We start from the raw sequence: 27756 nt of genomic DNA on the forward strand, positions 1-27756 counted from the left end.
ACAGCCTTCATCTGATTGGTGACATTCAATGTGCTACCGGCTTGGTGTCTGTAGGCAGGTGAATTGATGGTCTCCCCTGTACTACCTAACACTCCAGCCAAGTACCTCATTCCCAAATGCATAGTATTCCTTGCTTAGGTTATTCCATTTTCCTAGAAATGCCCTCTCCGTCCACCGTCCATGTCTTTAAGGCCCATTTCTAACACTGCATCTTCCATGAAGCTTTCTCTGACTTCCCTGCTGGCTGTTAGTTACTGCTTCATTTTTGAAACTCTGTTAACACTCCGTGGGTCTCTTACGACCCATTTCTCATTCTCTACTGGATCAGTCATTGGTATCCTTGATTTCTCCCTGTTTTTCAGGGAAGTATATTGACAAACACTTCTCCCCAACTCCTCAGGTTTTTTTTTTTTTTCTTTTTATGCTTTTTTTTTTCTTTTTGATGTGGACCATCTTCAAAGTCTTTATTGAATTTGTTACAATATCGCTTCTCTTTTTTATGTCTTGATATTTTGACTGCAAGGCACATAGATCTTAGCTCTCCGCCTGGGGATTGAACCAGCACCCCCTGCATTGAAAGGTCAAGTCTTAACCACTGGACTGCCAGGCAAGTCCTTCCTCAGGCTATCTTGAGAAAGGTTTTCTACTCTTGACCTAGACCTTCCTCCTCCCCCCAGAGATACAGCGGGTCTCTCTCCCACACCCTTTCCCTTCAGGGATGCCTTGTGTATGCAGGAGAGATGCCTTGTTCTGCCTGGCAGTAAAGGCCTGACTGAGCAGGTGAGCCTGAGGTTGTCAGCGATACCTGAGGGTATGCATTTGCTCAATTCTCAGGTTCAGTGTTAGGAAATACACTGCTGCCATACATCCAACGCAGCATTTCCTTTCCAAGATTTATCAACAAGCAAAACGAATATTCTCATCTTCATCTGCTTGAATACTTACCTCAAAACTGCTTCCAAACTCAAGCAAGGACAAGGTGAGGATCTCATTGGGTGTTTTCTAACCCCCAAAATAAAGACTCACTCTTGAATCTGTTGCAGCTTCTAGCAAAGCTCATCATAAAGACAGACACTCAAAAAGCATTTATCAACTAGAATCCAAAGGTGTAACTGATGTGCATAAAATTGGCAGACTAAAATTTTTCTTATGCTTATGTGTATCAACTATAAAAATAATTATCTTGGTGTCTCTGTGAGACTAACAAAATACAATATATTTCGTATATAACAGAAAACATTTATTTCCTATTTACATTTCCATTTTTATGTAAATCATTGCACATCATATCACATATCAAAAAAGAAAAGAAAGGAAAAATATAAACTTTAAAAGTCAGTGAAGAAAGCATCACAGTGTATGATAATCAGCAGTCTCGAAGCTCTCGTTTCTTGCTCTTTTTAATTTTTTTGCTTGTTTCTTGACGAATGGTGTCATACTCCAAAATGGCCATGTTGGAAAGTCTCTGTAAGTACTGAGATGGTGCTCCAGTGAGAGGATCGCTGAAACCAGAACCTGTAAACAAACAAACAAAAAAAACACTTATTACAATTGAATTAAGCACACATGAATGATACTCTCTTTAGAGTACAAATGAAATATCTTTTCCTCAAATGACCATTAAACACCACTAGTTCTTCATACAACACATTCTTTGAAGTAGAAATGAAAGCCACTTAACTTTCTAAGTGAGTGGAATGGCAAAGTGAAAGCATTCAGTCGTTCAGTCCTGTCCAACTCTTTGTGACCCCATGGACTGTAGCCTGCCAGGATCTTCTGTCCATGGGGATTCTCCAGGCAAGAATACTGAAATGGGTTGCCATTCCCTTCTCCAGAGGATCTTCCTGACCCAGGAATCGAACCTGGGTCTCCTGCATTGCAGGCTGATTCTTCACCGTCTGAGCCACAGGGATGACAAGTCATCCAAAAAATATTTAACTCAAAAATGCTCAATGCCGGTATTTAATGATATAAAACTAAATCAGAGTTTGTTATTGTCTACAAATAAAATCATTTCTCATAAATGTTAAATGAAGTAAAAGAGTAAAATTATAAAATGAGTCACTCACTAACTGAAACAGCAGTAATGAATTTTCTATTATAGAAGGAGAGTAATAACAATAATAATAGATAACATTAATTGAATGATCTCTTGTATGTCAAGTATTTTTCATCTATATCATCCACACATCAGTACTATGAAGTCAGTAATTAGTACTATCTTGGATTACAGATTTTAAAAAGAGTTTAGAAATTGTTAGAGGCAGGATTTAAATCAAGATCCATCAATTCAAAGTTCCTATGTAATATGTATAAGTTCTTCTATTTAGAAACATACAAGGCTTTAATAGTAATAGACTGATCCATATTTCTTTAAAATACTATTATTTAACTTCAGTTTCAAGTGCCCAAAATAAAAACTGTCTTCAGTTCTCCAATGTGGTTGGTATTTTTGTTTGTTTTATTTCAGTGTGTAATGAGGGTGGAAATTTCAGAGAAAGAGTAGAAAGGAAGAGCTGAGCAGGATTCCAGTTCTTAGCAGTACAATGAACTGGACACTTAGAGTCTCTGGCCGCAAAAAGTAGATTCTAAGAATTATTGCAGAAGGAAATGACAACCCACTGCAGTATTCTTTCCTGGAAAATCCCATGGACAGAGGAGAAAACAGGGCTACAGTCCATGAGGTCAAAAAGAGTCGGACACAACTGAGCAACTGAGCACCGAGCAAGCATTTAAGCAAACCTCGAAACAATTCAAAGAACTGGTATCACACAGACCAATGCAATTAAATTGGAAATTAGCAGTAAATTTTAAAATTCTCAAATATTTAGAAATGTATACACATTCTAAATTATTCATTCATCAAAAATAAATTGTAATAAACATTAAAAATACTTAACTAACTGATCAAGAAAAAATTACAAAACTTGTGTGATGTAGCAAAAGTTGTACATAGGAGGTTTTACCTTAAGATTCCTGTTTTAGAAAAGAAGATTGAAAATTAATAAGCTCAATATAAGACATACATTAGGAAAAGAACAACCCAAAGAATACAGATGTGCTCAGTCGCTCGGTTGTGGGCGACTCCTTTCAACCCCTGGCTTTTCTGGCCATGAAGTTTTCCAGGCAAGAATACTGGAGTGGGTTGCCATGTCCTTCTCCAAAAGAATATGGAAGAAGGATGTAATATAGGAAAGAAAATTCAATGAAGTAAAAAACAAACTTACAAAAAGAAAGATTTTTAAAAAGATAAAAATTCTTCCTTGAAAAAACTAATAAAAAAGGGAAATTCTCTGGTTCAATTAATTAAGAAAAAAAAACAGAAGACCTAAATAACTAATATTAGGAGAAGTACAGTTAGGACAAAAACTAAATTTCATGCCAATAAATTTTTAAATTAGAACAAAATGCAAAATCCTAGAAAATATAACTTACCAAAATTGATGGAAAGAGAATTACAATGCCTTAAGAGTCCTAAAATTAAAATGATTGAATTAATGTTATAAAATTCCTCCAAAGGAAACAATTGATCCAAATAATTTTACAAATGAACTCTATCAGACTTTCAAGGGAGAAATCATTCCAATTTTAGGTCATATCCTTCAGAGAACAGAAAAAGCAGAATACTCCCCAGTGTATTTCATGAGGGCATTATAATCTTGACACTGAATTCAGGCAAAGAGAAAATCAGTGGTAATCTCACTCATTAAGATAGATTTTAAAAACCTAGCAAAATATTAAATATGGTAGTACACAAAATGATAATGAATTATGCCTTAAATGTGGGTATCCGAGGGATGTAAAAGTGGCTGAACGTTAAAAAAAAATCTACAAATGTCATTTTTCACATTAGAAAATTAAACAGAAAATCACAAGGTCATTTCAATCAATTCAGAAGAAAATGATAAAATTAAACTTTCATTTGTTTTTAAAATAAAAAGCTCTGAGCAAATTAAAGAGAACTTCTTTATCCTGATAAAGGATATATACACAAAACCTACACTACACATCATTCTTTATGAGAAAACATTAAGGGAGTTTCCTTTAAAATCAGAAACAAATCAAAGATACCTATTTTTCATTTCTATTCACCACTGTATTGGTGGTTCTAGTCAGCTTAGTAAAGTCAGAAAAATAAAAGCTTGGGTTGGGGGTAGGAAAAACCTTTGGAAAGAAAGAATAAAACTGACATCATTCACATATGGTAATCTACATAAAAAACTAAAAAATTATATATATTGCATATAATAAATTAATATATATACACAATTTAAAACATAAACCAAGAAATAACAAGAGACTTTATCAAGGTGGATGACTGTAGGATCAAATTGCAAAAATTAACTGCATTTCCAAATATCCGCAAGAGAAAGCTATAAATTTTCATTGTAAAAGAATTATGGCAGACTATTAATGATCTTTTCAAAACTTTTTACACTTTCCAAAACAGAATTTTAGCCGAGGACAAGGTCAGTTAAAAGGGAGAGATTACCTGTCTCAGCTTGCTTTAGAGCTAAGTATAGCTTTGTTAGTGAGTGTGAACCAACAAGATATGAGCAAATGTGCAAATTTTAAAATTACAGTCCTCTTATCCTAGATTTCTGGACTTATGTTTTTGTTAGGATGTATTTGATAACTGCTTTAATCTCCTCAATAGTTCTACTATAGCTCTGCGCAATTTGTCCCTTGTTCATGATTCAGTCTTGGTAGGTTGTATGTTTCTATGAACTTACCCATTTTTCTAGGTTACCCAATTTGTTGACATAATTGTTCATAGTAGCTTCTTATAATACTTTTTATTGGTAAAAAAAAAAAAATCCTTTTTTTTTCTGTGATCAGTTATAATGTCTCCCCTTTCATTCCTAATTTTAACTATTTGTGTCTTCTCAGTTTTTTTCTAGTGTAACCAAGGATTTGTCAACTTTGTTTATCTTTTCTAAAAATTAAGTCTTGGTCCTGTTGGTTTGTTTTCTGTTCTGCTTCATTTTGTTGTTGCTGCTGTTCAGTCACTAAGTCCTGCCCCACTCTGTTGCAACCCCATGGACTGTAGCCCACCAGGCTCCTCTGTTCCTGGGATTTCCCAGGCAAGAATACCAGAGTAAGTTGCCACTTCCTTCTCCAGGGGATCTTCCCAACCCAGGGATAGAACCTGCATCTCCTGCAATGCAGGCAGATTCTTTGCCACTGAGTCACCAAGGAAGCTCATTTGTCTCTTCTCTAATGTTTATTATTTTCTTCCTTTTGCTAAGTTTGGGCTTAGTTTATTCTTCTTTTTGTAATTCCTTGAGGTGTCAGTTTATGTGGTTCATTCAAGATCTTTTTCTTTCTTTTTTTAATGTGTTTGCCACTATAAATTTCACTCTTAGCACACTGCTTTTGCTGCAACCTATAGGTATGTTGCATTTTTAAATTTTTATTTGCCCCCAGATATTTTCAAAATTCTCTTGTGATTTCTTCTTTGACCCATTAGTTGTTTGAGTGTACCGTTTACTGTAGGTTTTTTTAAAGACCATCGTTATCAAATTAAGACAGTTTCCTTCTACTCATAGTTTGCTAAAAATAGTTTTAATCGTGAATATTGAATCTTATTAAAATATCTTTTACAATTATTAAAGTGAACATATGCAGTTTCTCCTTTATTCTATTAAGATGATAGACATCAATCGCTTTTCTAATGTTAAATCAATCTCACATTTCTTAGATAAATCTGACATGGTGTGTTGCATTATCCTTCTTATATATCACTGAATTTGAACTGATAAACCTTGTTTAGAATTTTTACTTCTATTTTCTTAAGAAAAATTGATCTATACTTTTAAGTTTCTTATAAGGTCAAAGCTAGGTTTTAGAATCAAGGTCAGTGACCTAATAAAATGTGTCTTCAAGTGTTCCTTCTCTTCCTATTTTCTGGAATAATTTATATTACACAGCTTTTTAAAATTAAATGTTGGATAAAGAAGTTGTGGTACATATATACAACGAAATATTTCTCAGCCATAAGGAGGAATGAATGTGAGTCAGCTGAACGGAGATGAATGAACCTAGATAGAGCCTGTTATACAAAGTGAAGTAAGTCAGAAAAAGAAAAACAAATATCGTATATTAACACATAGTACATGTGGAATCTAGAAAAATGGTACTGATGAACCGATCTGCGGGCAGGAACAGAAACGCAGATGCAGAGGACGGACTAGTGGACACAGTGGGGAAAGGAGAGGGTGGGACAAACTGAGGAAGGAGCGTTGACATACGTACATTCCCTTGTGTAAAACAGGTAACTAGTGGGAAGTCACTCAGGGAGCTCAACACAGTGTCCTCTGACAACCTCGACGGGTGGGATGAGGGGTGGGTGGGAGAGGCTCCAGAGGGAGGGGATATGTGTATACTTATGACTGATTTGTGGTGTTGTATGGCAGAAATCAACACAACAGTTGTAAAGCAATTATCCTCCAATTAAAAATAAATATATAAAAGTTGGAAGAATTTACCAGTGTCAATTCTGCTAGGCTGTGGTTTCTTTTTTTTTAATATGATACTGATAATCTCTCTCTCTCCTGTCAGTCTTGCTAGACACTTATTAATTTTATTCCTGTTTTTAAAAAACGAACTCTTGGCTCTTGTTGATTTTTCTTGACTGAATATTTGTTTTCTAACTTTGTTGATTTTTGCTCTTGATTACTTTTTCCTTTTATTCTCTTTGAATTTAATATGCTGATCTTTTGTTAAATTCTTGAGATTAATGTTAAAATCATTGCTTATTAAGCCTTTCATCTTTTCTAACACAGGTACTTCATGCTTTAAGTTTTCCTAAAAGCTATGTTTTTACTGTACCCAAGGAGTTTTGATGTATCATATTTTCATGATCCTCCAGTTCAAACTAATATGTAAATTCCACTGTATTTCTTCTTTGACTCACAAGTTACTTAAAAGTACATTTCTTAATACCCAAACCTCTGTGGGATTTTATAATTATTTTTAATTACTGATTTCTAGTTTAATTCCACTGCAGTCAGAGAAAATGTGCTACATGATTTCACTTATTTGATATTTGTTTAAAAATCTCCTATAATGTCTACTTTCCTTTTCATTACATTCCTTTGATCTTTGTGTATTTTATGTTAATAGAGCATACAAATTTAGGATGGTTAAATCTTTCTATTGTATTAATCCTTTTGTTACTATGAAATATCACTCTATTGTGCAAAATACTTCCTGCTTTGAAGTTTATTTTGTTTGATGTTAGTGTAGCTATAACAAGCTTTCTTTTAATTACCATTTACATGGTTTCTATTTTTCTATCCTTTTATTTTTGATCTTTCCTGCCCTTATTTTTAAGGTGTGCTTCTTATAACCAGCATCTAATTATTTGTATTAGTTTGATGGGTTTTGTTTTTCGCTGAAATATTTAGTCCACTTATATCCAATGTATTTATTGTATGTTTAATTTTAATATTACTAGTTGTTTTCTACTTGTCCTATTTCATATTTCTTTTTTCCTCTTTTCTTGCTTTGAGATAATTAAATATTTTTTACTTTTTATTCCTCTACAATCTTGTTACTTGTATCCTTTTCTTTTAGTGGTTATCATACAGATTTCATCACATCTCTTTGACTACAACTGACTTTTTAAAAGAAATCTTATTTTTTGGCTGTGCTATGTGGAGTGTGGGATCTTAATTCCCCAATCAGGAAGCATAGAGTCTTAATCACTGGACCACCAAGGGGAAGTCCCTACAATTTACTTTAACTTAATTACTATATTTCAAATAATGCAAGGATCTTACAACATTTTAACTCCATGTGTGCCCCATCCCACCTCTGTGGTATTATTGTATTTTATTTCTACATATATTTTAAACTTCATAAGACAAGACTACTGCTCTTGCTTCTCTTTCCTTCACAAGTTGTCATGCTTTCATCTTGTATCATTATTTCTTTAATATTTTAGTGTAGCTCTACCGACAATGAAATCTTTCAACTTCCATTTGAATAACAATGTCTTTATTTTGTTTTTACTTTTAAGGATATTTTCATTGTGTATACAAAGCGAGTTTGGCAGTTACTGTCATTCAGCACTTGAAAATACCACTGCTTTGTCTTCTTGCTTCCACTGTCTCCATTGGAAAGTCAGTTGTATGTCTTACCATTGCTCTCCAGAAGAGAACTTATCTTTTTCTGTTTTTTTCCTTTTTTAAAAAATATTTAGTGTTTTTACTATGATGTGACTAACTATGATTTTCTTTGTCACTATTCTGCTGGAGGTTCATAGAATTTTTGTATCCATTGTTTGGTATTTTTCAGTCAGTTTGGGAAATTCTCAGCCAGTAAGTAAATAGTGCTTGTCTCACTTTCTCTTGCTCCTCTTAATCTGGAATTAGAATTATACATGTGTAAAAAAAAATGGCAACCCACTCCAGTATCCTTGCCTGGAGAATCCCATGGACAGAGGAGCCTGGTAGGCTACAGTCCACAGGGTCACAAAGAGTCCAACATGACTGAGTGACTTCACTTTCACTTTCTTTCATTTTCAAAGTAGTTTTATCTAATCACATATTGTCTTTGCATACTCTGTTCTGTATTATCTTTCTCTCTTCACTTTAATTGGGTACTTTCATAATGCTCTAGATTTCTTTTTACTAATCCTGTGATATATTGTTTTCCATCTTTTACCAATTTTATTGAGGCATATATGATACAAATTGTGTATGTTTAAAATATACCACTGATGACTTGCTTCCCTGGTAAGACAGTAAAGAAACCGCCTACAATGCAGGAGACCTGGGTTCAATCCCTGGGTTGGGAAGATCCCCTGAAGAAGGAAACGGTAACCCACTCTAGCATTCTTGCCTGGAGAATTCCATGGACAGAGGAGCCTGGCAGACTATGGTCCATAGGGTCGCAAAGAGCCAAACACAACTGAGCAACTATCACTCACTCACTCACTCACTGATGACTTGATATACATAAACACTGTAAAATGATTATCATAATTAAGTTAATTAACACTCAATCATCTTACTTGTTTACCTTCTTGAGGTGGAGAGGAGATGAGAACACTTAAAATTCTACTATCTCAGCAAACTTCAATACATCATATAGTATTAATAGCTTCAGTCACCATGCTGTACATTATATCTCCAAAACATCTCCCCATTTTCCCCAGCCCCCACTTACTGATAACCACTATTCTACTCTGTTTCTGTTTGACGTTTTAAAAGATTCTACATATAAGTGATACCATGCAGTATTTGTCTTTCTCTATCTGACTTATTTCACTTATATAAAGTGTTCTGGGTTCATCCACATTGTTACAAAGGTAGGATTTCCTTATTTTTTATGGCAAAATAATATTGCATTGGGTATATATATATTGCATTTTCTTTATCCATTTATCTGTCAATGGACACTTAGATTGTTTCCATATCTTGGCTGTTGTGAATAATACTGCAGTGAATATGTGAGTTCAGATATCTCTTTGAGATATGGATTTCATTTCGTTTGGAAATATACCCAGTACTGGGATCGATGGACTACATGGTAGCTTTATTTTTAATTTTTTGAGGAACCTCCATACTGTTTTCCATACTGCCTGGCGGGGTACAGTCCATGGGGCTGCAAGAATCAGACACGACTTAGTGACTAAACAACAACAAATTATAAGGACCAGGTGGTCTCCAAACAATGATGAAGACCTTCCCTGACATATTCCTGGCACCCATGAGAATAGTTACCCATTCATAAATCTTGACTTAGGAATGTTCTTCCCGTTCCTAAGCACATACCCCCATACGCTAGGTTAACTGTAAATTTGTCCCAACAGTCACTCAGTAATGCAGAGTGCAGCTACAGATGTTTCCAAGCCGTTTGCCCTGGAACTCCCACATTGTGAGTAAGTTACCATACAATAAGCTGATCCATTGATTAAATGGCACTGTCTGCCTTGGTTTTCAGTCTCAAGGTGCCTTCTCATTTTGAGAGGTACTGTTTATTCGCTCCATCTTCCAACATGACATGATAAAGGCATGTATATATTGAACGCAACATGCACTTAAGTTTATAAAATAAGCACAGCTTAAAAGAAAAATTAACAAAACAAAGACAATTAAGTCAGTGGAAAGAAAGGAAGTTTTAAAAAAGATAAGTATTTTCACACCCTTCATAAGACAAGTAGTAGGAGAACAAGATGATCCAGCTTACCTTTCGATTTCTCCTGAAGTGGTGTCACAGTACATGTGGGCTTAGTCTTCTTTAACCTAAAATTATATATTATTATAAATTCACTTCATAAATCCAGGGTACGTTAATTTTTTAAAATACATTGAGACAAGAAGCTTGCTTTCAGTGAAATTCACTTATTGAAGGACATCATATAAAAATTAAATAAACATTAAAGGAAGGAAACTCCTCCCATCACAAATAACCCCATCAGAAGCAGATATGAACCAGCTCAGTATCTTGGTTTTTGCTAATAAATTTTACCAATGGGTGAGTGCTATGTCATCCTTTTCCCACCTTTATCTGAACTTATCACTAATCATGATTCAGGGAATGCTGGAGGAAGGGACTTAAGATTAATTAGCATAATATTTAGATATGCCAGATACCAGTTCAGTTTAGTTCAGTCGCTCAGTCGACTCTGTGACCCCATGGACTGCAGCACGTCAGGCTTCCCTGTTCATCACCAACTCCTGGAGCTTGCTCAAACTCACGTCCATGGAATGGGTGATGCCATCCAACCATCTCATCCTCTGTCATCCCTTTCTCCTCCTGCCTTCAATCTTTCCCAGCATCAGGGTCTTTTCCCATGAGTCAGTTCTTCATGTGTGGTCAAAGGACTGGAGCTTCAGCTTCAGCATCAGTCCTTCCAATGAATATTCAGGACTGATTTCCTTTAGGATGGACTGGTTTGATTTCCTTGCAGTCCAAGGGACTCTCAAAAGTCTTCTCCATCACCATAGTTCAAAAGCATCAATTCTTCTGCACTCAGCTTACTTCATGGTCCAACTCACATCCATACATGACTACTGGAAAAACCATAGCTTTGACTAGACAGACCTTGGTCAGCAAAGTAATGTCTCTGCTTTTTAATATGCTGTCTAGGTTGGTCATAGCTTTTCTTCCAAGGAACAAGCATCTTTTTTTACATGGCTGCAGTCACCATTTGCAGTGATTTTGGAGCCCAAGAAAATAAAGTTTCTCACTGTTTCCATTGTTTCTCCATCTATTTGCCATGAAGTGATGGGACTGGATGCCATGCTTTTTGAATGTTGAGTTTTAAGACAGCCTTTTCACTCTTTTTAAGCCAGATACCAACTATCAGTTATTTGTGCTCTTTTTACCTATTAATGACCACAATCGGAATTTTGTCATAATCAATTTCTGTTCCTACTGGAATAAACCTAAATAATGAGTAAGTTATTAGAGGAAATACATCATGATCAAATTGGCTCTAGGTAAGATAACCCATAAGCATTCTAAATTTCTTGTAAGTACACTAAACTTACAAATCAGCTATAATTTTTCCCTCTATCCAATAAAAACATATATTCATTCTTAATCCATGTAATACACTAAACAAAGTCAGCTTACATGACTGCTTGGAGGTATCCTAGCAACTTATTACCATGGCAACATCACCCCTCCTAGACATCAAATATGGGTACAGTTGAGATAAGAATACCTAGTATTTACACTGAGGTTGGCACTCAAGACCAGCCTTTCTGATTGTTATGTAATAAGCTTTTAGTGGTCCCTAGCAGCAGCAGCAGCAGCAGCAAGAATACTCCTCAGATTCTCTTGCACCTACTGAGAGATAATTGAAATTCTATGATTAACCTTTTTAGTGTGAAGGGCTTTGTGCATGCGTGTGCTAATTCGCTTAAGTTGTGTCCAACTCTTTGCGACCCTATGGACTATATAGCCTACCAGGCTTCTCTGTCCATGGGATTCTCCAGGCAAGAATACTGTAGGCATGGAGTGGGTTGCCATGCCCTTCTCCAGCGGATCTTCCTGACCTAGGGATCGAACCTGCATCTCCTACATCTCCTGCCTTGGCAGACGGGTTCTTTACCACTAGCGCCACGTCCTCAAAAAACATAGAACATCCATTAAAAAAAAAAGTATCCAGTATCAGAACAAATATCTTGTGCTTGGCTGCATGGAACTTTTAAAGATAACACTGGTGAGTTGAGAGGTGATATTGTGTCAGTTTCATAATATTAATTTAATGGAACTAAACGCACAAATCATTGCTTCAGGTCTGCTAGCATGACAGCTGGTGGCAGTTTATCATATCATACGCACAAGAGTCAAGTGTAACTTTTAAATGCACTTCACCTCTAGGACTATTTTCAATTACATTACCAAAATACATCACCTTGCAATTCACTGAAAAATTTTACCATTAAAGAAACTTAAAAACACATTAAACTTTTATCAGAATATAAAATAAAATATCCATATATACAGAAATTTTTTTTTTTTAAGGGTAAGGGATTGTATACAAGACAGACAAAAATGAGTACTTTCCTGCTTTGCCAAGACTGTCCTTTCACAGGATGTTGTGCAATATGTAGAGGAGAATAAAATACTTGCAGGCAACTTGACATGTTCTCAGGAGAATGGCTAAAATAAAGACACAGGAAAAAGAAATAATATTTACATCCGCCAAGTACTTCGTAAACAGCGTGGTTCTAAGCCACCACTCTTCTATTCTGTGTCTGAAGAACACTTGTCATAACATAAATATAATATATTCAGATTATTCCTGATTGAAGTAAGTAAATTCACACTCAAATCAATGTAAAATATTAAGAAATCATTTCACATATGGCCAAATTGTAAATGAAAAAAATAATGAACTGAAATCTGATGAAAAAGGTAGGAAGCCAAATGAAGACTTAAAATCTAAAGATCAAATGGGTTAATTCAGGGGATGCTTTCTGGATTTGCAGTTTCTTTAAGATGGTCATGTGATTGAAAGAACTGAGACAAGGCCATGGCCATAGGCAGCCCTACACACTTTTACTCAAAGACAAGAGTGAGCTGAGTGTTGGGGAAACAGGTATCTTGATAATAAAAGAAACTCACTGTCCTTAAGTAGCTTTCACATGCATGTTTTCAATAGTCACTCTTCTTTCTACATCCCCGCCATGCATCCTCCTTAGCTGCTACCGTCTGCTTCACTAACAACTCACTGTCTCTCTTATATCATCTCTGATTCTGCACTTGTTCAGTTGCTAAGTCACGTCCAACTCTTGGTGACCCCATGGACTACAGCATGCCAGGCTTCCCTGTCCTTCACTATCTGCCTTATTTCATTATAATCTCACTTCAGAAAGAATGATTTTGGTTTTTATATTTTATAGCTTGATAGTCTGTCCTCGGATGATATTAAAAATAATGGCAAAAGCTTTATGTGTGTTATTGTTCATTTATGGTGTCATTTACAAAGTGAAAAAAGTCAAAGCAATGACAGGAAAATTAAATAAAATTAAATAAACTATGAATCTAACAACAAAATATTTTATAATGTGGCCAGTAAGGACTGTTTGAAGATTATGTAGTAACATGGAAAAACTGTACACACGTAATATTAAGTAAAAAGTGGCAGAATGAAAAATGGGAATTATACTAAAATCACAACTCAAATAAAAATCCATGAAAATAGAGGATGATTGAAGAGAAGCTCTAAGAATAAAAATGGGTATGTTAGGATGGGTAAGCTATCAAATAATTGTTTTTATTTTTTTCTCCAGATTTTCTACAAAATTCAAATTATTTATTTTCATAATTTAGATATAAACTATCTACAACTTTTCATTTTTAGTATATTCATATTTAGTATATTAATAAATAATAAAAAATTTATTTCAAGAGTAATTAGCAAGACCAATAACACTAGTTGAAAACTCAAGAGATACATATTCTAAAATTCCAATTATGTGTGTGCTATGTGTAACTAGATGTCTTCAAAGCTCACTACAGCAGGAGAAAATATGAAAACCTACATCTCCCACTAAAGAGAGTAACTGGCAAGAAAGAATTAGATTCACTAGCCAGAAAAACCTCTACATTCAGCAGTGTTACTACAAATAAATTTTCAACAAAAGAAAATCCTTCCTCTTTTTTAGGCTGGCAAAGTGAATGAGTACTACACATTCAACACATACTTCATGAAAAAATAAATAAAAGCAGGAGCCAAATGGGGTATGAGACTATCTTACTAATTTATAGGTCCCTTTGGAGAAAGAAGTTTTCTTTTAATGCTATCTGATTTATAGAAGGAAAGGTATTCAAAATAATGTTTTTAAATGCCAGAATTCAAAATCAGTGGGACTTTTCTGATTGACAAACTCATTTCATCTGATAGCAATACAAGGTCTTCATTAGACTGAATTCTCACTCAGAATTTCCTCTCACATCACTTCAGTCAAACTAGAAATGAAACAAGGTTCTCTATTCAGGGTACAGAAATCGGTTACTATTGTAGAGAGCTTGTTTATTTATATTGCTAAAACTTTCAATATTCTCATGAGCAATCTATGCTAGAGCAATAAAGTTTTTTTTTTAGGTTAGTTCTTAAATTCTTTCTGGCAATATTACTTGAAAACAGAAAAAAGTACCTACTGGTCAAACTGAATAAAATTGCTAATTGAGATTTTAAAAAATTAAATCCTTTATGCAAAAACAAAAAAAGTTGGCAAGAAAGAATTAGATTCACTAGCCAGAAAAACCTCTATATTCAGTAGTGTTACTTCAAATAAATATTCAACTAAAGAAAATCAAGTAGAAACGACCGACCTGACAGGAGGCATCTCAGTATCAGCACGCAGGAGTTTTCTATGAAACTCTAGTGGAGTGGAACTTATGCTTTTTTGGCAATTTTGCAATCCTGATAAATACGGCATTTTGACACATCCTTTGAATTCTTCTAGACCAAACGCTGCGGTGTATTCTAATTTAAAATAGTATTATAACCATCTGTATTATTTCTTGATTAAATGTATATAACTTCTTTTACTATAAATGAAAGTGCATAATACATATACTAAATCAGTCATTAAGAAAATAAAATTAAGCTACTGTAATTGAGCTAGCATCTTTCCCAAGAGAATATCTTTCAATTCTTAGGATAGGGACAGTAGAGAAGAGCTCATTATGGGGCTAAATACTAGAAGAAGGAAGGAGAGCTTCACAGATCTCTCAGAGTCATCACTGTCCCCTGCCTTCATTATTTTGGTCAACCAGAATTTCCAGAACATTAGATACCTTCAGATGGGAAAATAGCTTATTCTCCAAAGAAGACCTACAGATGGCCAACAAACACATGAGTAGATGCTCAACACCATTAATTAGAGAAATGCAAATCAGAACTACAGCGAGGAATCACCTCACAGTGGTCAGAATGGCCATCAAAAAATCTACAAACAAAAAATGCTAGAGAAGTCATTGAGAAAAGGGAACTCTCTTACACTGTTGGTGAAAGTATAAACTGATACAGCCTCTATGGAAAACAGTATGGAGCTTCCTTAAAAAAACTTAAAAAAGGACCCAGCAATCCCCCTACTGGGCACATAACCAGAGAAAACCATAATTCAAAAAGACACATGAACCCCAATATTCATAGCAGTATATAGTTGGGACATTAAAGCAACCTAAATGTCCATCAACAGCAGAATATTTAAAGATGTGGTATGTGTATACAATGGAATATTACTCAGCCATGAAAAGAAACAAAACAGTCATTTGTAGAGATGTGGATGGACCTAGAGACTCTATACAGAGTGAAGTCAGAAAGAGAAAAATATCATATATTAACATGCATATGTGGAATCTAGAAAAGTGACATAGATGATCTTATTTGCAAAACAGAGACACAGACACAGAGAACAAATCTATGGATACCAAGTGGGAACATGGGGGTGGGAGCAAGTGGGAGATTGGGATTGACACATATACACTATTGATACTATGTGGTGCCTGGAGTAGGGAGGGGGTCCCCAAAAGGGAGGAGATGTATGGATATGTACAGTGGATTCATTTTTCTGTACCGTAGAAAATAATACAAAATTATAAAGCAAATTAATTTATTTAAATTTATGAAATTATTAACTTTAATAAAAATTAATTTTTAAAAAGAGTTTAAAAGCACTTTCGAGAGTCTTACAGTATCTGCAACTTTAAATCTTTCCATCTTCCTACTTTTGTGTGATAATTAAGAGGTACGAATATAGGATTATCTGAGCTAGCAATGAGAGAGAAAAGAATTCCATTTCAGGCACTGAATTTAATTTTCTCTCTGCAAAATTCCACACCAATCTATAAAGGGCAGCATCTGAAGTATCAAGATGGCTTCTTCTACTGACCTCATGCATTGCTGGTAAAACAGGTTGTCAAAACGTTAACAACAACAAAAAAATTCAAAATGACGAGAGTGGAAAAAGCAGACTAAGAGATTAAAGGTTTGGATGATTTTTAAACATAGAGAATTATGTTTTAAGCTTTCTCTACTAAGTAAATCTAGCACAGAAATAGAAATAGTATTTAATGGGACTGGAGTTATATGCTCAAAATGTTATTTTGCAATCTTTGGATTTTTTTCTTTTGGAAAAAAAATAGTTTCTCTTCATCAAAAATCACAGAGCCTTTTTTCAGCAATTAGATGTGGAGGTAGGAGAACAGACAAACTGGTGTCTTCTGAGTACTTTTACTGGGACGCTAGAGGAAAGGTTGACAAATACAGCAACACACAAAAAATGTTTGAATTTTGCTATTTTCAAGAATTATATCTCCATTAATAAAGGGGAAGGCAGAATTCAGGGTAAATAGGAAATACAATTATATTTGAAATTAGGGGGAAGCTTTGCATTCGCATACAGGTTGAAAGTTCTCAGTTTAGTCTTTATTGAGCAACTGTAAGATATAAGATACTTTCCACATCACTCACTCAGAAAGTAAAATTTTGGTTAGAATTATTAATACAAAAAGGTTCTGCTAAAATTTTGGGTTTCTTAAAATATAAAAAACAACATGAGGTATTTAAAAATAAACACTACTTATAAAAAGAAGTATGATCCAACAGAGATAGTACTACACTGATAACCAAGCTTAGGTCTTCAGAATTTGTTTCTATCATGATTTACAGAAATACCTTCAGTAAGTTATTTCTAATCTGCTTCCATTTCTCTTTTCCAAAAGCCTAAAGTATTATCCTTCTTACATATATGTTACAGAAATTATTTAACATCTCTTGACTGCTTAAAAAGGTATATGTAAATTCGAGGCACAACTTCTATATTTTACCAAGTAAGATAAGTAATTATGGAAGTTACCTTTCTGCATCTTTTGTGTTTCTAACACTGCTTTCCTCCAACTACTCTCAAAAAGAAAACAACCACCAAGGGTACTTCTGGTGACACTAGAAGGCTCAAATTTGATTTCAGGAGACAGCACTGGCATTATTTCTTCTTCTTTCAACAGTGCTGATGAAAGTGAGATACTGCATCAGATTCACAGCACAAAATACAAAAGAAAAAAAGGTATTTCAGAGATACACACTTTTCTAATTTGTTTTCCATCATACAAAGTAAATATTAACATAGATTTAAATGAAAAGTTTACTTATAACATGTAAATACAGACCCTTGGGATTTTAAAGCAAGAGGCCTTCAAGAATAAAGCTAAAATAAGTTGTAAGACTTTTTTCTTCTAAAAGTTTTAATGAATTCTTTCAAGTTCAAGGTTACAGGCATTTGGCAACATAAAAAATTTAAAATCCAACAGCAAGTGTGTGTTGTCACTCAGTTGCATCCAACTCTTTGCAACCCCATGGACTGTAGCCCATCAGGCTCCTTTGTCCTAGAAATCTCCAGGCAAGAATACTGAAGTGGGTTGCCATTTCCTTCTCCATCAAGAGCAAGAAATCACCTACAAGACAATGTTAATGCTTAGGATTCTCTCAAAAACATTACCATTATGCACCATGACCAAATGCAGTTTGTCTCTGAGATGCAAGGATGGTTTGATATACCAAAACTGACTGATATATCACATTACAAAATTAGAGATTTTTTAAAGATTACATGATCATCTCAATAGGTGCATGAAAACTTGATAAAATTTAACATCTTTTCATGATAAAAACTTTGAACAAACTAGAAACTGAGAGAAATTATCTCAACATTAAAAAAGGCTATACATGAAAAGTCCACAGTTAACATCATAATCAAAGGTAAAAATTGAATGCTTTCCTCTAAGATCAGGAACAAGGTAGTGATGCCCAGTCTCACAACTTCCATTCAACATGGTACTGGCAGTCCTAGCCTTAGCAATTAGAAAGAAAAGGCATCCAGATTTGAAAGAAAATAGTAAAACAGTAAAACTGTCCCTGTTTTCAGATGGCATGATCATATACAACTCTGAAGACTCTGCCACACTGGCTAAGGCAAAGTAACTATTTAAAAATGAGAACGTGTCATTACTTCCCTCCAAGTCTGATAATATAATGAGGCTTCCCTGGTAGCTCAGATGGTAAAGAATCTGCTTGCACTGTGGGAGACAGGGGTTTGATCCCTGGGTCGGGAAGATCCCCTGGAGAAGGAAATGGCTATCCACTCCAGTATTCTTCCCTGGAGAATCCCATGGACAGAGGAGCCTCATGGGCTATAGTCCACAGGGTTGCAAAGAGTTGGACATGAAGGGAGAACACACATACACACAAGTCTGATAATATAAAACAGGAACTATTCAGCAATGGTCCAGCAGAATATGAGCAGTATACTGCTTTAATTCTCAAACAAGAATCTCAGTACAGACTACAGGAAGGTATTTTCACATGTAGAAACAAATGACAGCTGCTACTATCATAATCATCATGATTATTATTATTATTATAGACCAAGAACCAATTAATACCTGGAGTCCAGGAGGCACTGCTTGACTCAGTGACTCTGCCTCTTTACCCTTCTGGCTAAGTGTGAAGTCTTAGACCTCTCCCGTTCTTATTCACAGTCCCATTCTTGCCTTATGGTTTTCATCCCTTCATCTCCTTAAATACTATAAAACTTTTTTTCCAAGATGTGTATTATTTTCCATTTTTCAGCACAGATCTCCCATTTGCTGCATCCACTGGGTCTCCTTCCTTGTGGTTCCACTTCCTTATATGATTTATAACCTTTGACTGCAAGCTCATTTTTATTTTTTAAAAGTTTTGGGCTGCACTGGGCCTCCACTGTGGAGTGTGGGCATCTCTAGTCGTGGCTTGCAGGCTTAGCTGCATGTGGAATCCTGGTTCCCCCACCAGGGATTGAACCCGAGTTCCCTGCACTGGAAGGTGGGATTCTGGTTTTTCATTTTTTTGTCTGTGCTGGGTCTTTGTTGCTGCGTGGACTTTTCTCTAGTTGCAGTGAGCAGGGGTTACTCTCCAGTTGCGGTGCACAGGCTTTTCACGTGGTGGCTTCTCTTGTTGTGGAGCATGGGCTTCAGAGCTGCCGGACTTCAGTAGTTGTGGCCTCTAGGCTCGAGAGCACAGGTTCAAAGTGGCACACCAGCTTAGTTGCTCCAGCGTGTGTGGGATCTTCCCGGACCAGCGATTGAATACAAGTCTTCTGCACTGGCAGGCGACTCTTTACCACTGCGTCACCAGGGAAGCCCCTACAAGCTCATCTTTAGAGAGACTGCCATCTACAGGGCACCAGAGCTCCTTGAGCTTGGAAACTGCTGTACATCTCTCTGTATGCTCTCAAGTGGTCTCTGTCTGGCCCTGGGTTTCAGAGATATCAGATCAGTTAATACACCAACTTCTTCAACTGTGGTCCCTGAACCACGTGGTAATGGGACTTTTCTGAAAAACAAAAACCATTTTCTGAGGAAGCTGAGTTACAGGGAGAGGCCACCACAGAAAGGTTCCATCTGATATCCACAGCTAAGGTCTCAGTCCACCGCCAGGATCGGCCGCCAGACGGAGGAGTGAGCCTGCCTGCAGGTGTTCCCATACCCAAGCCTCCAGATCTTCCAGCTGAGGCCCCAGACATGGCGAAGCAGAGGCAAGCTGTCGCTGCCATATCCAAATTCCGGCACGGTCCCACAGCATCCGTGAGCACAATAAAGGGCTGTTGTGTACCACTAAGTTTTGGAGAAGTTTGTGATGCAGTCATGGTAACTGGAACAGTACTCCTTTGTGACTCTCAGCTCCCAGCAGATGCTTAGCACTGCCTTCCTGTGTGAGCTTTCCTTCATTTCTGCCACCTGGGGATTTCCTCCTCTTGATTCCTAGCTCAGCCACATGCCCATAAATTATCTTAATACACTTAACCCCACATTTGAAATACAGGGAAGCCAAGTGGAGTCTCTTCCATGTCAGCTTCCTCTGCCACACTGGCCAGAAGTCCCCAGAAAAATGTTTCAAACAATGACATAAAGAACTGAAGAATTTAATTTCTTTTGTATGTAAAGATACTTAAAAGTCAATTATCAAGTGAAGCCCAAGACAGTGTGTTTATTAAAAAACAGATAACTCGCTACAGGAAAAAAGAAAAGAAAAACCCACACATGGCCAATAAAGGTTTGACCTCACTAATATTCAAATAAAAGCAAAATAACATAATGAGCTATGACTTCTGTCCTGAAAATAGTAAAGACTTTTCTCCTCTACTGCTAGACAGTGTAAGATGGGGTTCAAGGAAGCAGGTACTCTCATAAGATTTCACTGGAAGTGTTAGTGTGATATTTCCAGAGAGCAACCTAGCAATACTTATATCTTTATAATTTTATATATGTTGGGCTTCCCAAGAGGCTCAGATGGTAAAGAATCTGCCTGCAATACAGGAGACCAGGTTTGATCTCTGGGTTGGAAGATTCCCCTGGAACAGGAAATGCAACCCACTCCAGTATTCTTGCCTGGAGAATCCCATGGACAGAAGAGCCTGGCGGGCTACAGTTCATGGGGTCGCTTTTTTTAAAAAAATATACTTTGGACCCAGAAATGCCACTTCCAGTTTATCCTAAAGGAATGATCAATGATACATCCAAATATTTACCTTCAAGGATGTCAAATTCTACAATTTTTTTATAACAGAAAAGCAAAAAGACTGAAAACAGCCCAACATCAAAGAGCAGATGGTAATATTACCTTTATTTTTAGCTTTGATTAAACCAAAATAATCAAATGAACATAAAGAAAGGCAAGTTGCGGATTCATTGAGAAAGCTAGTTGTTTATGTATCCACAGTGCCAGTCATTGTGTTAGGAGTTGAAATACAAAAATGAACATGATGCAAAATCATACACTCTACTCAGGGGAACAAAGTAAATGAACGATTACAGTTCCTTATGATACACACTGATGATAAATCTGTGTTTAGACTTTGTGGGACAACAGAGCTTTTGCTGACCTAACCAAATTAGGGCAGTAGGAGAGTTTTGCTTTGTTTCTTTTTTTAAATTATTTATTTGTTGTTGGTTGTGCTGGGTCTTCCTCGCTGTGCAGGCTTTCTCTAGCTGTGGGGAGCGGGGGCTACTCTCCAGTTACCGCTCACAGGCTTCTCTGTAGCGGCTTCTTGTTGCAGAGCACAGGCTCTGGGGCGCGTGGGCTTCCGCAGTTGTGGCACGTGGGCTCAGCGGTTTCACTGCAGGGGCTTAGTTGTTCTGCAGCATGTGGGATCCTCTCAGACCAGGGATTGAACCCGTGTCTCCTAATTTGGCAAGCAGATTCTTTACCACTGAGCCACCAGGGAAGCCCAAGTTTGGTTTTGTTTTTGAGCAAGGTATCTGCAAGCAAAGCCCCACAGATTTTGATAAATAGAAATGAACTGTGGCAGAGAAGGCTGGATGCCCCAAGTTCTTTTTCCTCTGGAGAATAGAGTTGTTCCTAGAAAGTGGCCACCTCCCCTTGATTAGAATGCAGGTGAATGCAATGTGTGACACTTTCTGCAAGAAGCTTACAGGAAGCAGGTCTGCTTTTTAATTTTTTTTTTTTTTTTAAGCCATTCAGCTTGTGGGATTTTAGTTCCCTGACCAGGGACTGAACCTGAGGCCTCTGCAGTAAGAGTGCAGCGCCCTAACCACTAGACCACCAGGGAACTCCCCTGGGTCTGCTTCCTCCACGCTTCCTCCTTTCCCTCCCACAGGCTGCACTTAAACCAACAGTGAAGCCAATGAATGGAAAAGCCTTGATCCTAGTACCAATGGGAAGAAAGCTGCCTGCTGATCAGGAACATCTGCCTTGGAACTGTCCTGTAAGAAATGAATTTCTACGTTATATCAAAAATGTTTGGGACTATTTGTCATTATAGCTAGCAATACCCTGATACATAGGGCTTCTCTGGTGGCTCAGATGGTCAAGTATCTGCCTGCAATACAGGAGACATAAGAGACTTGGGTTAGATCCCTAGGTTGGGAAGATCCCCTGGAGGAAGGCTGCTGCTGCTGCTGCTAAGTCGCTTCAGTTGTGTCCGACTCCGTGCGACCCCATAGACGGCAGCCCACCAGGCTCCCCGTCTCTGGGATTCTCCAGGCAAGAATACTGGAGTGGGTTGCCATTTCCTTCTCCAATGCATGAAAGTGAAAAGTGAAAGTGAAATCGCTCAGTCGGGTCCAACTCTTCACGACCCCATGGACTAAAGCCTACCAGGCTCCTCTGTCCATGGGATTTTCCAGACAAGAGTACTGGAGTGGGTTGCCATTGCCTTCCTCCAGTGGAGAAGGCAATGGCAACCCAATCCAGTATCCTTGCCTGGAGAGTCTCACGGACAGAGGAACCTGGCAGGCTATATAGTCCATGTGGTCGAAAAGAGTCAGACATGACTTAAGTGTCTTAGCACTCACCCAAATGCATGCAATCTTTTATTCCCAAGGGTGAATATATTAGCTCTCTTACTCAAACATGTTCATTAAGCATATACTATCTACAAGTCTATGCATGACAAAAGTGCTACGTGCATGACAAATACAAAGGTGAACTAGAGATTCTGCCTTCACAGAATTTCCAGCCCAGAAGGAAAGACAGTAGCCACTCACACAACTATAATATAAGGCAAGGTGCCACATTCAGGTCTTACTGAAGCTAGACAGATAGATACACAGTATCTCACAGTAGAAGAGTTCAAAGGAGGGAGATGTAATTGTTGTGAGGGGGTTCACAAAAGACTTGAAATAAACTGGAAAATGACATTTAGATAGAATTTAGATCAGCTGAAATGCAGGTAGAGGCCCTGCTGGGGAAGATAAAAATGTAAAAGGAGGGGGACTTCTCTGGCAGTTTGGTAGTTAAGACTTCACCTTCTAATGCAAGGGGTGAGGGTTCAATTCCCAGTCAGGGAGTTAAGATCTGACACGCCTCATGGACATAAAAATCAAAACATTAAAAAGAAGAAGAAGTAATATTGTAACAAATTCAATAAACGCTTTAAAAATGGTCCACATTTAAAAAAAAAAAAAAAAAAAAGATGTGAATAGAGCCCTGGAGAGTGAAGACAGGGGTTCAGCACTAGGGCAAGGTCATAGACACACTTGAGTGCTACAAGACTGACAACCGATCGAATTTCAGAGGTTTAGCAAAGAAAATAAAGAGAGTCAAAGATGACTGAGCCTGTGAACTAGGGTGACCAAGAGAATTATGGAACCATGAATTCAATTCAGAGAAAGTGCTAGTCTGGCTGGGGGCGGAGGGTAATGAGCAGCTCCGTTTTAGACAAAATGAGTACAGGACATTGGGGTGGAGATATGTAACGTGGATCTAAGCTACAGAAAATTGAGGGCTATAGGTTTGGTTCGGAGATGAAGTTCTGCTCTGTTTTTTAACATTCACTTGTCTGGCTGCACTGGGTCTTGGCTGCAGCACGTGCGGTCTTCGATCTTGGCTGTAGCCTGAGGGATCTCCCATGGTCATCTCACTATTTGAGATCTTTTACTTGTAGCATGCGGGATTTAGTTCCCTGACCAGGGAACAAACCCAGGCCCTCTGCATTGGGAGGGTGGACTCTAGCCACTGGACTACCAGGGAAGTCCTGGAGATGAAGTTTTTAAGAGTTATTTATTTACTGGTGAGAACTGGGAACAAGATTGGATTAGATTTGCAATGGAGATTTTCAAGGGAGAAGAAAGCCAGACTCCCTTAAAATATATGCTGGTCAGGAAGATAAAGAGAATGCAGAAAAGTGACTAGAGAGGGAAATGATCCAGGGGAAACCAGAATCGTGGGAAAACTGGATCATGTCCAATGCTACAGGAGTTAGTAGAGAAAGAAACTATATGCTAATAATACTGTAACACCAAACACATAATCTCATTGAATCCTCAAACCACCCAATGAAACACAGTTCCCTGTCAACTACTGACCAGGCATTCAGACCCAACAAAGAACACAAGCATTGCAGTTAAATGAACCTGGATTCTAATCTTGGCTCTGCTCTTCAAAAGCTGCATAATCATAGGGTCATGGAGAAATTAATAGTGCCTCTCTCACAGAGTTAGTAAGGATTAAATTTTTAAACGCATGCCAAGTGCTCGGCACCATGCTGGACATATAATAAACACTCAATAAGTGGGAGCTACTGTTTTTTAAATACTAATAAACACAGGTTGTTTTTGTGTTTGTTTTTTTTTTTTACCACAGCCTGTTTACGTCAATGTAAATCAGTAAAGACATTTTGCAAAGCAAGATTCCACCAACATCTTTTTAATTACATTTGACCCAGCAATTCTGCTTTAAGGAATTCACTTTATAAAACTGTTCCCATGTGTAAGACTGTTCACTATTGCATTGTTTGTGATAAGGAAAAATTGGAACCAAACTTAAGAATGTTTACACAAATTATGATATATCTATACCATATGGTCATACATCTATATGACACATCTATGAAATATTCAATGAAGATCTAAGTAAACTGCTATGAGCGGCTTCCCAGGTGGTGCCAGTGGTAAAGAATCCACCTGCCAATATAGAAGATGTAAGAGACGTAATGTGGGTTTGATCCCTGGGTCAGGAAGATCCCCTGGAGAAGGACATGGCAACCCACTCCAATATTCTTGCCTGGAGAATCCCCATGGATAGAGGAGCCTGGTGGGCTACAGTCCATGGGGTTGCAGAGTTGGACATGATGGAAGCAACTTAGAATGCACGCAAATTGATATGAAAGGTATTCTCCATATCTTCTTAAAAAGGTAATTTCTCAAAAGAATCCATATGATTTCATTAATGATCAAACATAAATGTAAAAAGAATGAAAGAATAAATACGAAATTAACTCTATGAAGTGTTGGAAAGTAAAGGAGTAGAAACTAAGGGTTTTCACCTTTAAGTCTGTATACTTTTGTGCTGTTTGAATGAGAAGTACAACTGTATTATAACACAATTTCAAAAATTAAGAACTTGAAAAAAAAAGTCAGAAGTATTTTAGAAGAAATGCCATGTAATGTAAGATTTAAACTCACCATTAAAAATGTAGATGGGGTGAACTGTGGGACTAGGATTGAGATACACACACTATTAACACCATGTATGAAGTAGATAACAAATGAGAACCTACTGTGTATCTCAGGGAACTCTACTCAGTGCTCTGTAGCAACCTAAATGGGAAGGAAATCCAAAAAAAGAGAGGGAATATATGTATACCTATAGCTGATTCACTTTGCTATACAGCTGAAACTAACACCACAAACATTGTCAAGCAACTATAGGCTCCTCTATCCATGTGATTCTTCAGGCAAGAATACTGGAGTGGGTAGCCATTCGCTTCTCCAGGGGATCTTCCTGACCCAGGAATCAAACCTGGGTCTCCTGCATTGCAGGCAGATGCATTACTGTCTCACCCACCACGGAAGCCCAAATGATCCAACAAAAATTAATTTAAAAAAACAATGTAGATAAAAAGTCAATAAAGATAACAAACAGGGATTCTTGCACTTCAGAAAGTATAATACCCTGAGTGAATGAGTGAGTGAAAGTTGCTCAGTCTTGTCTGGCTCTTTGCAACCCCATGGACTACACAGTCCATGGAATTCTCTAGGCCAGAATACTGGAGTGGGTAGCCTTTTCCTTTCCCAGAGGATGTTCCCAACCCAAGGATTGAACCCAGGTCTCTCACACTGCAGGCGGATTCTTAACCAGCTGAGCCACAAGGGAAGCCCTGAAAATGGTTGCAAATTTTCATTTATCTATGGAGAAACTCCACGGTTTCCATGTCTATGACCCTTGGAAGGGTGTAGTATGAGAAGACCAGTACAATATAGAACAGACTACCTGCATCGCACAAATCTTGTCTAGCATTTTAAATCCCTCGAGGAAAAAAAGTAATAAATACACAAATCATATAGGTAAATCAGAAATGGGACCAGGAAAAAATGGCAATGAAAAGCAGGCCAGAGCTATGTGACTAATACGGTCAGCATCCCAAGTGCTGTTGGGGAAGGAGGGGAGATGCCGAGGCAGTCAAAGAAGAAAACAGAAACACATTCCATCCCCTCTTCAGTTTAAGCCCCAGGAGGGTGGGAGGGTGAACCCGTAAGGGTGTGTCCACTGGAGGGGCCACTGAGTGTGCTGGCCCAGTGAGCGGGAGTGCGGGAAGGCCTCGATGCAGCAGGCAGGCCTCTTCGCCCGATCTTGCTCGCACGTCTCTGCACCGGTCCCGCCCGCAGCCTCCGTCAGGTCCTCAACCCCGGTTCCCAGCCAGCCCCTTTCCAAAAGCATCAGGAGGTGCTTGGGGCGATCCACGTGTGTCAGGAGGCTGGCTCCCTTGGACGGGAGGGGGCCGGACCGGCTGACCTCAGCGATCCACCTCTCTAGCAGGCCTAACTCTAGGCCACCCCCTACCCCCGGGACGTCCCTGGCGGAGGCTCCCGAGACCAAGACCGCTGGCACTCACTGTCCCCGCAGCTCGGCCGTGGACGGGAGGGGCTTCTTCGCCGGCCCGGCCCGCGGCGGCGGCGCCCAGGTCTGCGGTTCACGCAGCGGCTTCAGCGGGGGTAGCGAACCGCGCTGGAGCCAGGGGCGGCCCGGCGCCGAGCCGAACCCCCGGCCGGGACGGGCCGAGCTGCGGGGCGGGCCGCGGCGGCGGGGCGGGGCGGGCGGTCGCGCGCTCGCTCGGGCGCCGCTATTGGGGCGAACATGCTCGGCGGCCGGCAGCCCGGCGACGGACGCTCTGGAGGGCGGCGCGCCCGCCGCTCAGCCCCGCCCTGCTGGGCCCGGATGAGGGAGATACTGCTGCCGCCCCGCCCGCCCACGACGCGCGCCCGTTGCTAGGCGCCGGGAGCTTCCCAGGAGGCGGCCACCTGAGGGCGTGCCGCGGGGGTCAGGGTGCCGCGCCAGGATGGTGCTTGGGCGGCGGGAGGCAGCCAGGACTCACTGGACAACTACTCTAGGGTGCCGCCGCCTGCGGGATCGCGGCTGCAGGGCGGGGTGGGAGGAGGCTGCGGAAACGAGGCTCAGACGGCAGGTCAGTGCGACATGAAAGTGGTGCCGCGTACTATAGATGGGGTGGGTAGTGGGCACTTGGACTAGGTTGGTGAGGTGAGGCGAGGCGAGGCTCTCTGGGTTGCATTTTAAGAGTCAAACTAACCAGGCTCTCCAGAGTACTGATGAGTCTAGACCAGCAGTACCTGACTAGCCAATCTCTGCAAGTGACTCAGTCGTCGAGTTCCCGTTCCCCTCATCTTGCCCTCAAGAATTCTGCGTTCCACGCCTTTGTCGGTTCCTCGGTGAAGGTTCGGTGGAGCGCCAGCGGCCTGACTCGCAGGGGGTCTCAGCCTGTGTGTGTT

General features: G+C 38.7%; 1 protein-coding gene and 1 non-coding gene across 7 annotated transcripts; both read right to left on the minus strand.

The window, feature by feature from the left end:
• Positions 1 to 1218: 1218 nt before the first annotated feature.
• C21H8orf89 (chromosome 21 C8orf89 homolog) lies at positions 1219 to 27010 on the minus strand. Of its 6 annotated transcripts, none has more exons than XM_061123478.1 (7): positions 26865 to 27010; positions 17334 to 17500; positions 14803 to 14956; positions 12528 to 12624; positions 10198 to 10252; positions 3436 to 3474; positions 1219 to 1515 (listed from the first exon to the last, which is right to left on the minus strand). In XM_061123478.1, exons 2-7 carry the CDS (start codon positions 17458 to 17460, stop codon positions 1367 to 1369), a joined length of 621 nt encoding a protein of 206 aa, XP_060979461.1. In that variant the 5' UTR covers positions 17461 to 17500; positions 26865 to 27010; the 3' UTR covers positions 1219 to 1366. The 6 variants fall into 6 exon arrangements, 2 of the variants coding, with proteins under 2 accessions (XP_060979461.1, XP_060979462.1); XR_009689546.1 differs by having other exon boundaries at positions 1489 to 1515; positions 10198 to 10253; positions 10605 to 12624; XR_009689547.1 differs by lacking the exon at positions 1219 to 1515 and adding an exon at positions 1867 to 1898 and having other exon boundaries at positions 10198 to 10253; positions 10605 to 12624.
• Positions 22007 to 22079, minus strand: TRNAK-CUU (transfer RNA lysine (anticodon CUU)). The gene has a single exon. It is a non-coding gene; the product is annotated as a tRNA-Lys (tRNA).
• Positions 27011 to 27756: the final 746 nt, after the last annotated feature.

This window comes from Dama dama, chromosome 21 (assembly GCF_033118175.1).
Source record: "Dama dama isolate Ldn47 chromosome 21, ASM3311817v1, whole genome shotgun sequence".
In the NCBI taxonomy this organism is placed as follows: Eukaryota; Metazoa; Chordata; class Mammalia; order Artiodactyla; family Cervidae; genus Dama; species Dama dama.